The following is a 14,065-nucleotide window of genomic DNA, read 5'->3' on the forward strand; positions in this document are numbered from 1 at the left end:
ATGAGGGGATGGTCAACTTCTGTCCTCCACCTGTTTCTGTATGGCCTGAGAACTAAGAATACGTTTTATATTTTTTAATGACTGATTAAAAAGTCAAGGATAAGATCTCTTGACATGTGAAATTATGGGAAATAGCAGATTTGCAATTTCCAGGAGTAAAGTTTTATTCAAGTACAGCCATGCTTGTTCATGTGCATATTGTCTGTGGTTGCTTTCACACTACAAGAGAATTGAGTAGCTGTGACAAAGTTTTTTATTTTAATTTTTATTGTTGAAGTATAGTTGACACACAGTGTTGTATTAGTTTCATGTGTACCACGTAGTGACTTGACTGCTCATCATGATAAACAGTTGCCACTTATCACTATACAGTGCTATTACAATATTATTGACTGTGTTCCCAATGTCGTATTTTTCATCTCTGTGACGTATTTGTCTTATGACTGGGAGTTTGTACCTCTGAATCCCCTTCACCTATTTCACCCATTCCCCCACCTCTTCACTGTGGCAACCACTAGTTCTCTGTATTGATGAGTCTTTCTGGCTTTTTGTTCTTTTTTTTTTTTTTTTTTTTTTTAGATTCCACATACAAGTGAAATCATATGGTATTTATTTTTCTTTATCTGACTTCACTTAGCATAATAATACCCTCTAGGGCCCTCCATGTTGTCATGAATGGCAAGATTCCTTTTTTTTTTTTTTTGGTGGCTGAGTGGTATCCCATTGTGTATATGTATACCACATCTTCTTTATCCATTCATCTGTGGATGAACATTTAGGTTGCTTCCATATCTTGGCTATTATAAATAATGCTGCAGTAAACATGGGGTGCATATATCTTTTCCAATTAGTGTTTTTGGGTTTTTTTGGGTACACACCTAGTTGTGGAGTTACTGGATCATATAGTATTTCTATTTTTCATTTTTTGAGGAACCTCCGTACTGTTTTCTACAGTGATTCCACCAATTTCCACTCTCACTGACAGTGCACAAGGATTCTCTTTTCTCCACATCCTTGCTAGCTCTTGTTATTTCTTGTCATTTTGATATTAGCCATTCTGAGTTGTGTGAGGTGATATCACATTGTGGTTTTGATTTGCATTTCCCTGATGATGAGTGGTGTTGAGCATCTTTTCATGTGTCTTTTGGCCATCTATAGGTCTTCTTTTGAAAAATGTTTATTCAGGTCCTCTGTCCAGTTTTAATTGGATTGTTTGGGTGTTTTGGTGTTGAGTTGTATAAGATGCTAACCCTTTATCAGTATATCATTTGCAGGTACCTTCTTCCATTCATTATGTTGCCTTTTCATTTTGTTGATGGTTTCCTTTGCTGTGCAGAGCTTTTTATTTTGGTGTACTCCCATCTTATGGCCCACAAAGCCTAAAGTAATTACTGTCTGGCCCTTTACAGAACAAGTTTGTTGACCTCTGTTTCAGATGAGATATGTTCTTTCATAAATGAATATTTCATGTTTTTAAAGGAATTTAAGAAGTGTCATAGGTTATACATAATTGTTTGTTGGCTGTCTAAGCCTTTGTATTCCATTTTATTCTACTGTCTAGTTTTTGAACATCTTTCTTATTGGCACATTTAGTCTGCCAAATACCTAAAAGCTTATTACATGCTAAGCACTTTGGATACAGTGTGCAACTAAAGGGCCCCAGCCCTCACAGGGTTCACACATTGAACTTTTTTTCTTATTTTTTAAAGGTCTGTGTGCTGGTATGGTGGAAAAGGGAGACTCCTACAAGTGAAAAAGAGGAAGGTTATTGCTGAGGGATAGAAAGCATTGCATTAAATAAATTACTCCTAGAAGTCATTGACTCCCTGCCATTAATTCTTCCTATAGTCAGAGCCTAGAGATCAACATGTAGAAACTCTCTCGAAATAACTCTTCCATCTCCTTGGCATGATATACTCGTGTTTGATTGCATTTTCTTGTCAGCAGTAGTGCTGTCTGGCTAGGCACATAGTCAAAGTATGAAGTACATAGTGATTCACATCTTAGATTGATCTTTTTCTGTAGTCACTGTTCAAAGAATATAGTTCTTTTTGTTAACCTTTCTCTTGAATTGATCTGTAACATTGTTAAATACTAATTGTCTTTAACTTTGGGGTGCGAGTGGGATATGTGATTTGATTAAAAGGGCACATGACTCTGAGCTTAAATGTAAGACCTGGATTTCAATTTTAACGGAGCAACTATACTCATATTAACGGCTGCTAGTCAGGCTTTTAATCTAATAATTTGGGGAATGTTGTCTACTTACAAGGTTGCTGGGAAAATTCCATGAAATAACATTAGGCTCAGAACTAAAGTTACTAAGCATTTAATAATGGTACATTGTTAAATACATCAAGGGCAAAATTAGATGTTTACCTGATGTTAAGAGGCTGCATCCTCAAATTATGCTGTAAAATATATTATTTAAAATAAGTCCACAAAACTTGGCACACTACATTGTGATGCAGTTGATTCTTAGAATAGTACCACTTTAGTAGAACAAGAAATGAATGAAAATCTCTATGAAATTACTAAAAATAGGAAAACTATTGATATAATTAAATAAAATGTTATTTGTCTAAGTATTTAAAAACTGCAGTGATGGGGCGCCTGGGTGGCGCAGTCGGTTAAGCGTCCGACTTCAGCCAGGTCACGATCTCGCGGTCCGGGAGTTCGAGCCCCGCGTCGGGCTCTGGGCTGATGGCTCAGAGCCTGGAGCCTGTTTCCAATTCTGTGTCTCCCTCTCTCTCTGCCCCTCCCCCGTTCATGCTCTGTCTCTCTCTGTCCCAAAAATAAATAAACGTTGAAAAAAAAAAAATTAAAAAAAAAAATAAAAACTGCAGTGAGTTTGATCTCCTTGCTTTTGGAAAACATTATTATCCAAAGAATATGTCCTTTTTTTTTTTTTTTAAGCAATTTGTTCTTGCCTTGAGGTACTAAATGGTTGCTGAGAAGTTACCATCTTTCCTTTGCAGAAAGTCTATTTTATGGGCCACTTAGCTTTTATGCTTAGAAACATTTCCTTAATGCTGTGTATCACTGGTTAACACACATTGGGGCTAAATGATTTATTTTCTTGGAGACATATAATTATTTTAAAGCTTATTTATTTTGAAAGAGAGAGAGTACGTGTGCGCGCACGTGCACGGGAGCAGAGGAGGGACAGAGAGAGAGGGAGGGAGGGAGAGCCTGATTCAGGGCTCCATCTCACAAAATCCATGAGCTGAAATAGGACGCTCAACCGACTGAGTCACCCAGGCACTGTGGAAAAGTATCATTTCTAATACTAATGTATTTAAAAAAAATTTTTTTAATGTTTATTTTTGAGAGAGAGACAGTATGAGCCGGGGAAGACAGACAGACAGAGAGAGAGAGAGAGAGAGAGAGAGAGAGAGACAGAATCTGAAGCAGGCTCCAGGCTCTGAGCCCATGCGGGACTCAAACTCACAAGCTGTGAGATCATGACCTATGTGGAAGTCAGATGCTTAACTGACTGAGCTACCCAGGTGCCCCAGATACGAATGTATTTTTTACATGCATTTAATTCTGGGAATGTATGCAAAAATGTCGTAAAATGTGCAAATGCTTTGCATATTAGATATGTGGGGTTTTTTTCTGTGTCTTTTTTCATTCATTTTAAAGTCTACATAGTTATCCACTACTGCATCTCACCTGGATGATTTACCACTTACAGTAGCTTCCTTATTGGTGTCCCTGCTTTTCTTTGGCCCCTCACCATCTTTTTTTCCATACACACACTTAGAATGAATTCTGAAAAGACTATATCATAGTACATGTGTACCTCTGGTGGCTTCCTAGTGCACTTTGGATTTTATTCTATATCCTTGTTGATCTGGTCCTTTCTCTTTTCATAGTTCCCTGATTTCTTGTTACACTGGTGACTTTTTAGTACCTTTACCAAACAGCTCATACCTTCCTTTCCACTTTTTTTCTGCATGAAGTGTTCTGCCCCATCTTAAGCTGGCTGGTTCCTCCTCCTCTGCTCAAATGTTCCTGTCATCCCATGCTTACCTAGAATAGCCCTTCTCCACCATTCACTCTCTTCTCACCTTGTTTATTTCTTTCACAGAAGTGCTCTTTAAATTGTTTTGTTTTTATTGCTTAACTTTCTAGTAGCCGAATCCAGGCTTTACTGGATGTACGAGCTTGAGTCTCAGACTCTGGTATTCACTCTTACTGTAATGCCAGTAACATGAAAGGTGTTACATGTTTGTTCGGCGAGTGGATAAATTATTGTTCATTCATTGCCTTGTTGATGAGCATTTGGGTAATTTCCAGTTTTTTTCTATGAATGCTTCATTGTGCAGACCTCTTGGCATTCTTCTGTGAATATTGCTACAAATTATGTTTCTGTTATAAAAATGGAATTTTAAAGTCAGAGGTTATCTACATATATTTAATGGGTAGTGCCAACCTACCCTCCAAAAAGTTTCTGGTAGTTGAACTACAGTTGATTCTTGAATAACGTGGGGATTAGGGGCACCGGTTCCCATGTAGTCCCAAGTCTGCATAAAACTTTGACTCCTCCAAAACTTAATGGCTAGTAGCCTACTGTTGATAGAGAAAAAAAGCCTTAGCAATAGCATCAACAGGATTAAAACATTTTTTTGTGTGTGTGTTGTATGTATTAAGTACTGTATCCTTACCATAAAGTAAGCTAGAGAAAAGAAAATGTTAAAATCATAAGGGAAAATACATTTATTATAGTACTGTACTATAAAAAAACAAAAACAAATGTATACAAGAAACAAGTGTTGACCAGGATGTGGAGAAAAAGGAACCCTCTTACACTGTTGGTGGGAATGCAAATTGGTGCAGCCACTGTGGGAAACAGTATGGAGGTTTCTCAAAAAATTTGAAGTAGAATTACCCTGTGATCCAGTAATTCCACTACTGGATCTGTACCCAAAGGATACAGAAACACTAATTTGAAAAGATACGTGCACCCTTACGTTTATTGCAGCATTATTTACAATACCTAAAGTATGGAAGCAGCCTAAGTGTCCATCGATAGATGAATGGATAAAGAAGATATAGTGGGTTGTGCATATGTATCTATACCTGTACCTGTACCTATACCTATACCTATACATCTATATTTATGTCAGATCCATAAGGATATAGAATAAAATCCAAAGTGCACTAGAAAGCCACTATAGGTGCGTGTACTATGATTTAGGCTTTTCAGAGTTCACTCTAGTGTGTGTTTGGAAAAAAAAAGATGGTGAGGGGGCCAAAAGTATACACACACACACACACACACACACACACACACACACACAGTGGAATATTATTTAACCATAACAAGGAATGAAGTCTTGCCATTTGCAACAACATGAACAGAGCCAGACAGCATGATGTTAAGTGAAATAAATCTGTCGAAGACAAGTAACATATGATTCCACTCATACGGAATTTAAAAAGCCAAACATGAGCAAAGGAAAAAAGAGAGGCAAAACAAGAAACACTCTTAACTGAGAACAAACTGAGGGTTGAATGGGAGGTGGGGGAGAGGAGAAAGTGGGTGATGGGCATTGAGGAGGGCACTTGTTGGGATCAGCACTGGGTGTTGTATGGAAACCAGTTTGACAATAAATTATATTAAAAAAAGAAAAAGAAACAGACTCAACTATAAAGAACAAACTGATGGTTACCAAAGGGAGGTGTGTGCGTGGGGTTGAAATTGGGGATGGGGATTAAAGAGTATACTTAATCATGATGAAAAAAAAAATCACGTAAAGTGCAGCCGCGCATTTCGAACCCTTGTTCCAGGGTCAACTGTATCGTCTTAGCAGTCGGTATTATTAATCTTTTAAATCTGCTGGGCTGATATGCAAAAAATGAATGAGTTTAAATTCTTTTGTGTGTATTTATTGCTTACTTTGTATTTTTCCTTTGAAATGATGGTTTCTGCCCTTTCCCTGATGTTTTTTTTATTGATTTGTCTTTAGTTCTCTGTGTACCAAGGATATTAGCCTTAACTAAGAGAAAACCAACAATATCTTTATATAGTACAAAACGATTTTCCAGCCAAGAAAAAAGTAATCACATTTAATTTTGTATGTACTTTGTTTTTATTGTTGCTTTTATGCATGAGATCTTTTTGTGAGTATGATTTTCTAACCTATTTGTACATAGGAAAGTAGTTTGTACATAATGGTCACTTTTTATTAACAATTTAGTTTAACCGTGAACTGTTTTCTGTGCAGTATTATCACTGTGTAACTTAAAAGAGTTGTAAAAGTGTCTCTAGAATGTTAGTTAACAAAGAATGTCCTCAGGATTTCGCTAATCATCATTTTATGAACTTAAGAGGAACAGGATTTTCAGTTTCAAGATGTAGTGGAAACAGATCCTCCCACATAGCTGCAGTCTCTAGCCTTCTAAAATAGATTTGTAGCCTATTGAGCTAGTGTGACTGCTGCCTCTTCAAGGAGACGGGAGTATTTTATCCTCACTTTTGGTACTTGAATTGTAAGGTTTAGCTGGTTTGACAGAAGTGTACATGAAACATTTGTGTCTTTTATGGATAGTTCCATTTTAATTGTTTGAAAGGTACAAAGATTTTCTTATATTTTAAAATCATATTTGGGGTTTAAATTACTTTACCTGAGATGCTGGTGTAGAACTATTTCCTTATTTTATTTTCAGTCAATTATTCTTGCTACGCACAGTATAGAGAATAATGTAACAAACAGCCATGCACTCGGGTGGCCTAGATATTAGGAGGTGTATGTAATTTTGCTGTATTTATTTTATCTTAAAAAAATGCGAAAGAGTTGAAGCCATCTTTAATACCTTCTTTCTTGATTCCCTTTGTGCCCAGGTGTTTAGAAGCTGGCATGTAATCTTTGTACTTTTACCACATAAACAGTATTAAACATTTTGTTTAACTTAGCTGGCATAAAATTATATTTGGAAATTATAAAAATGTGCCTGTGTAGATAGATAAAGCCTGTTTATTGTGTACTTTGAAATAACTGTGTTTTAAAATATCAGTGTTTTCAGTTGCTTAGAGTACTGTAGGCTGAAGAAAAATCATCTGCTTTTTGTAGTGACTTGATCTTAGAGTGAATAAAGTAAAAGTTTGTTTTAAAACATTCTCTTTTTTTTTTTTCTGGAGTATCAAGACTATTTTAGGATTATGTTACTGACCAGAGATTATGTATGAAGGTACTCATTGGTGACAGTAAGGATATATCATAAGTGTAAAGGATATTACCATTATCACATTATTTTAAGTAGTGAAATCATATTCTCAGACACACGATAGGCCTAAATATGCTGTATCAGTGATTATTCAAGGAACTTCTTATATATAACATATACATGTACCCTATGAAAATATAAAAGGACTACCTCTAGAATCTGGCAAGGGGCACATGAGTGGCTCAGTTGACTGAGCATCTGACTCTTGATTTTGGTTCAGGTCATAGTCTTGTGGTTTGTGAGTTTGAGCCCTGCACTGTACTCTGTGCTGACAGTGGGGAGCATGCTTGGGATTCATTCTCTCTCTCTCTCTCTCTCTCTCTCTCTCTCTCTCTCTCTCAAAATTAAAAAAAAATTTTTTTAAAGAATCTGGCAAGCCAAGAAGGCTGTACACGTGGCAAAAAAAGGTTTTTTGAGTTCCAGAGAGCCTGGAACCTGCTTCAGATTCTGTGTCTCCCTCTCTCTGCCCCTCCCCTGCTCACGCTCTCTTTCTGTCAAAAATAAATAAATGTTAAAAAAAAAAAAACAACAATAGTGATAAATGAAAAGTGCCTAAACAGAAGATTTGAGGAGAGTATAAATTTTGTGAATGGCAAGATATTAGTAGTGACAAGAAAAATGCGTATGTATGTGCTTTTAGATTTACAAAACAAATTTTACTTAGAAATGTTTTTAATCCTTGAGGATTTTTTTTATAAGTTTATCATGCTCCTGAAATAGAGTTGGGTTTTCTTACTTTAAAACAGAGTAAGTGATTGGTTTTTGTTCTTTTAGTACAGGTTGTTGGAAAGTGAATTGTTAGCATGAATGGCCAGTATAAAACTGGTTTTATAATAGATCTGCTTTATTTTTATATAGCAAAGTTACTCCTAGTTAGTAATACTCACATTTTATGAAATCTAGGGTAATTAAGATAATTTGTCCTAATAGGAACTGGAGAAGTAAACTTCAGCGTGAGACCTCTATCATGTCAGGAATCCTCACATTGACTTCGACAGAAGGCCATTTAAAGTACACAGGGTGAAGTAGAGGCTCCAATTCACTCATTGTGAACTGGATGGAGTAGCAGTCAGTAAGGCTGATCTTCCATAGTAATGTTTTGGTATGCAAGAAAATATCCTTACTTTTCATAGCCACCTGATGAACTACTACCAGTAATAATAATGTATATAGTTTACTTTAAAATTATTCTGTGGGTGGACACAAATACTGCCTGATGTTAACAGTTGTTAAGTATAGGTAATGTGGGTGTTCATTATACAGTTGTGTCTACTTTCCTGCATATTTGAAAATTTTCCTAATAAGAAAAAAGAAAAACCTAGAATACTTAAGTAGTCCTATTAAAAAAGTTGAAGGAAAAATTACTCATAGTAACACTTTGGATAAGATACAGATCAGAATGAACTTTTCACCTAGATAGAAATTATTGTATATAAAGAGTGTATATTTTTTTCTAAGTCTTTACAGATTTTAAATCAGAAGTAGCAAGATAAATTTTGAGGTGTTCTTTACAAATTATATAACTGGAAAGAATATATGTTTAACAAAAAGAAAAAATGAAAGGGTGCATGCGTCCATTACCTCACTAAACTGGATAAATTGGTGATCCTGGCAACCCTCTTTCTTTGTCAAAGTACCACTTGGTGGGGTGAAGCTGGCAGGACACAGAGCATCCTAAAGTATTCTGTAGTTTGTGATCACTGCATTTGGGAACTTCTAGTACTTCATAACTTGTTAGCATTATCCTCCCTTTATCTTGAGTTGGTATTAATGGGCTTTTCCCCATTTTTGTTTCTCCTAATTCTTTTTGAAATGCCTATTAGTTGGCGCTCTGATCCCCTAGATGATCATCTTGTTTCTTCTGTTTTGTATTTTGAATATCTTTCTCCTTTATGTTCTAGGAGTTTTTCTCAACTTTGGTTATCTAATGAGTTTTTAATTTATTATCTCCAATCTTTATGAGGGTAGTAAATTGAAACATTCTGTTTCCATCCCCCCACCCTTACCCCTATTTTAAAATCCTGTGTTTCTCTGGAGTCCTCGTTTTTTCTGTTACTTCTTTCTTGAACTTTTTCCTTTGCTCTTGAAGGCTTTCCAGATGTGTTTGGTAAGCTTTGGTTGATTGGGAGCTTTAGGATTGGACCCCTAATGATTGACAGGGTGTAGTGGAAGGAGCCAATCCTTGGGCTGAAAGTTCTGTCCAGAAGAAGAATGAGGAAGGCTTTCCTTTTGGGCAGGACTCTGGCCTAGATCTCTTTGGACAGTATATTCAGTTTCTTTAGTGAATAGTTCTCATAGTTTTGGTAAATTTGGATTCATCTGCAGTGTAATGTAGGAGGTGAGTTGATACATACTGTTGCTTATGTAGATCCCCATTTTCATTCCTATTTTTTACTTCTCAACCTGCTGGATTGATACTTGGCCTCCTTTACGACGTAGGATTGTAGACTCACTGTTATGTATGCTGCATAAATTTTAAAGTATATAAAAATAATAGTATTGAGGAATCCTCAACACACAAATAGATATTGTAAGTTTGGAGTATGAACTTGCTTTTTCCATAAAATCATTATAAATTGTGGTCAAACTACAGGTCATCCCATATAAACAGATTTTACACAATAACATGGCTAAATATTTTGCCTTTGCATCAACAACAAGGAAACAATACTGTAAATATTTTTTTCCTTGAAGCCATGTACACTTGAACGTTGAACAACACCGACCCCCTACACAGTCAAAAATCTGTGAATAACTTTTGACTTGCCAAAAACTTTACTGGTAGTAGCTTTTTGTTGGACCAGAAGCCTTACCAGTAACTATACAGCTGATTTACACATATTTTGTATGTGTATTCTAGTGACTAGTTGGTTTCTGAGCCCTGTGGCATTGGCCAAAGGAAGAGCCCAATGTAGAACTTGTTTTAAGTTGCCTTTCCCGGAAATAAACTGGAAACTGGAGTGGAGAACTCAGTTTCCAGAGAGGTGGAAAAATGTAAGCTAAAACACAGCATCAGTGAACAGAAACCTTGGGTATTTCTCAGTGTGGTCTGTAGATCGCTTGTGCATCCTAGAATATTCATTAAAAATTCAGGTTTCTATGCCCCACTCTAGTCCTATTGAATCAAAACACTGAACACACATAATCCTGTTTAGTATCTTAAAAGATTCGTATTGACAGGAATCACCTTCATTTTCTGTCCTTCATTTTGCCTTGTACAAAGATTGTCAGTTGTTTCTACCGTGGAACTAACACAGTTGTATCCACAGCTCTTGTCATCTTTACGTGTCAAGTGACCTTTGTGGTTCTAAAAATCTAGTACTGGAAGAGCAATTTTAGGAATAATTAACACATGCTTCCTTTACATAGAGCAAATAGGACTTTAGACTGTAGTTTCCAACTTTCATTAAACATATTTAAACTCTGTTTTACGGTGATAGAATACACAGTTCACACGTAAATATTTTAGTCCATGTCTTTACGTGTCGGTAAACCATTATGTTAATTTGTAGTGCAAGATAAACTTGTTTAGGGGAATACTGTGTAGTAAAGGAAGTTTTGTTATTAGGAATATCTAGTGGCCATGAGCCTTCAAACGGTTCTCATTTGCAATTAGTTTCCTATGTGATTCAATGTTTTCCTGAATGTTACACAGTAAAGCCAAAATGCAAAGATGCTAAGATTTTTATGTATATGATTAAGTTTTTCATACTGATAAAACATTACTCCAGTGAGTAATACTTCTGTTTATAATACATCATTGCTATAAATTTGAACTAGAAAAAATTTACTAAAAAGATTCTTTTTGTGTTGCAAACTTTCATTTGAAAAGTAATTTTACTTCTTAGTAAAAGATCTAAAATCCAGTGTTCTGATCCATTTGCTTTATAAAGGTATTTTATATGGCATTGTATTGTATCAGTAAAGAAAAACCATTTAATGAAAATTTGGTCTTTTTTAAAACCACTGTCCAAAAAGATCTATGAGTTTTTCAGTGAAAGAAGTTAAAAAGGGAGAACGCTTTTGGGAACTCAAGGAGGAATTGATTTTGAATACTTTTTTCCCCCACCTTGGCTTTCACTATAAATTTTCTTCATCTGCATCAATAATTGTGCTTTTTGACATCCTGAATAACTATAATTTGTATTCCTACTTAGAAAGAGGTGCTTGTTAAAGAGGAGTTTTTACTTGGAGTTTTCACCAATGATGGAGCTGTGGTTGAGGTGTATAGAGGAGACCGTGGGGTTTGGGTTTCACGATCACATGGTAAAAGGGGTTGCGGCTATTTATGGATGTGGTCCGTAGTATTTATCAGCCCATCGTAGTGGCTTAAAAATACTAAAAACAAGCAAATTTTAAATCCTAATGACTTGATTAACTCTTTTAGGGTATCTGAAGCACACCATACACCGGTTTTGAAAATCCTGTGTGGGCAATGGCTACCCAAGGTTTGTATCACAAGTCTTTAGTTACTGAATTGGGGCTCTGCTTCATTGCCATTAACCCAGTCTGGCTCAGATCCCCCTGCTTTACTCTCTCCCTGCTTACTTGTCAGGCTACCTTTTGCTCCATTTTCTGCTCACTCCTCCTAATGGCTTGGTGAAATAGCAAACAAGCCACCAGCAGGAATCTAGTCTGGATGACTGCTTCTGGAGCCTGGATGCAGTACCATTCTTCCACTAATTCAGTGAGTAACTGTTAGGTGGTTCCCTAAGAGTGTAGATATTTCCTCACTGAGCTAATCCTGGCTATCATTGTTATTCTTGGCTGTCTTCCACATTTGACTATTTCTAACAATATTTCAGTGGGTCGTATCCCAGATTTTTTAATGAAGATAACATTTCCTTGGCAGTAATGCGAATGCTGTTGGATTTTTCTAGCTGATCTGATGGAACTGGACATGGCCATGGAGCCAGACAGAAAAGCAGCTGTCAGTCACTGGCAGCAACAGTCTTACCTGGACTCTGGAATCCATTCTGGTGCCACCACCACAGCCCCTTCTCTGAGTGGTAAAGGCAATCCTGAGGAAGAGGATGTGGATACCACCCAAGTCCTGTACGAGTGGGAACAGGGCTTTTCTCAGTCCTTCACTCAAGAACAAGTGGCTGGTAAGGGTGTTACATTACTGCCTTACTGAAAGTCAGAATGCAGTTTTGAGAATTCTTCTTACAGAAGTTGGTGTGTAACAGTGGTGTCAAGTGGTGTCAAGAAAGGGGGGCGGTGGCAGTGTTACCTTCAGGTAACATTTCGGTAATACGTTTGGTGTAGCGCGTGTTCGGCACAATGCTGAATTGGGAATAACGGGTGTTGAATTTATCTTTTCCAGATATTGATGGTCAGTATGCGATGACGCGAGCTCAGAGAGTGCGAGCTGCTATGTTCCCTGAGACTTTAGACGAGGGCATGCAGATCCCATCCACACAGTTCGATGCTGCTCACCCTACTAACGTCCAGCGTTTGGCTGAACCATCACAGATGCTGAAACACGCAGTTGTAAATTTGATTAACTATCAAGATGATGCAGAACTTGCCACACGTGCAATCCCCGAACTGACAAAACTGCTAAACGATGAGGATCAGGTCAGTAATGACGAGGCTGGCTCGCGATCTGCTTTGAAGGAAACTCTCCAGGAAGGAGCCTCAAAATAGCCATCCAGTATCAGTATTGAAAACCAATGATGTCTCTTAATTCCCGTACGTTATAGGTGGTGGTTAATAAGGCTGCAGTTATGGTCCATCAGCTTTCGAAAAAGGAAGCTTCCAGACACGCCATCATGCGTTCTCCTCAGATGGTGTCTGCCATCGTACGCACCATGCAGAATACGAACGACGTGGAGACAGCTCGCTGTACTGCTGGCACCTTGCACAATCTTTCCCATCATCGTGAGGGCTTGCTGGCCATCTTTAAGTCTGGGGGCATTCCCGCCCTGGTGAAGATGCTTGGGTAAGAAAACATGATCAGGAGGCTCACAGCTAAGAAGGAGAAGAGTGCCATCACTGCATTTCTGATGTGGCTTTTTTCTTCTTCCCAGGTCACCAGTGGATTCTGTATTATTTTATGCCATTACAACTCTCCACAACCTTTTATTGCATCAAGAAGGAGCTAAAATGGCAGTGCGTTTAGCTGGTGGGCTGCAGAAAATGGTTGCCTTGCTCAACAAAACAAATGTTAAATTCTTGGCTATTACGACAGACTGCCTTCAGATTTTAGCTTACGGCAACCAAGAAAGCAAGGTAAAATAATTTTTCTGAATGTGGTTGTCATGGAGCATTGGGAACCCCAATGTCATGTCCTTCTGTGGACTCTAGCAAATTCTTTGTATGCCTCACCCTTTGTGTGTATCCTTTAAAAAAGTTGGACATCTCTTTTTCTATAAACGTTTGTATGTATCAAGCTAGGTGTTGGGGATATAGTGGGCAAACTCCTCTCAGAACTTCCATTCTGAGGTGGGAGATAGGCACTGAAATGATATAATTACTATTTAACTCGTGAGTTTGGAGGAAGTAAAGGAGCAATGAGAGCATATAAGTGAACCAAACCCTGTTTTGAAAGTTCAGGGAGACCTGTTGGAGGAAGCGATAGGTTGCGTTCAGGTCTTAAGGGTGAGGAGAGATCGACTAGGTGAAGATTAGAGGAAATGGCACCTTTGAAAGCCCTACAGAGGGAGAAGAGTGATGAGTTTTGGAAATTCAAGAGATACAGAGTAAAGAAGGGGCACCCAAGTGGCTCAGTTGGTTAAACGTCTGACTCTAGATTTCGTCTCAGGTCATGATCTCCTAGTTCGTGAGATTGAGCCCTGAGTTGGGCTCTGTGCTGACAGCGCGGGGCCTG

The 14,065-nt window shown here is 37.6% G+C and overlaps 1 protein-coding gene across 2 annotated transcripts in view; it reads left to right on the forward strand.

Moving 5' to 3' along the window:
* CTNNB1 (catenin beta 1) overlaps positions 1-14,065 on the forward strand; it is a 40,222-nt gene that overhangs the window by 15,202 nt on the left and 10,955 nt on the right. For both annotated transcript variants that reach the window (XM_047098679.1, XM_047098680.1), the window contains exons 2-6: positions 11,621-11,681; positions 12,114-12,341; positions 12,560-12,813; positions 12,939-13,177; positions 13,266-13,467. In XM_047098679.1, coding sequence (XP_046954635.1) covers positions 11,669-11,681; positions 12,114-12,341; positions 12,560-12,813; positions 12,939-13,177; positions 13,266-13,467 — 936 coding nt within the window. In that variant the 5' untranslated portion in view covers positions 11,621-11,668. The remainder of the gene's footprint in view (positions 1-11,620; positions 11,682-12,113; positions 12,342-12,559; positions 12,814-12,938; positions 13,178-13,265; positions 13,468-14,065) is intronic.

The sequence above is a fragment of the Lynx rufus genome, unplaced genomic scaffold (genome assembly GCF_022079265.1).
Source record: "Lynx rufus isolate CCGP_SWC_20201006 ecotype Redwood Valley unplaced genomic scaffold, mLynRuf1.p SCAF_5, whole genome shotgun sequence".
NCBI lineage: Eukaryota > Metazoa > Chordata > Mammalia > Carnivora > Felidae > Lynx > Lynx rufus.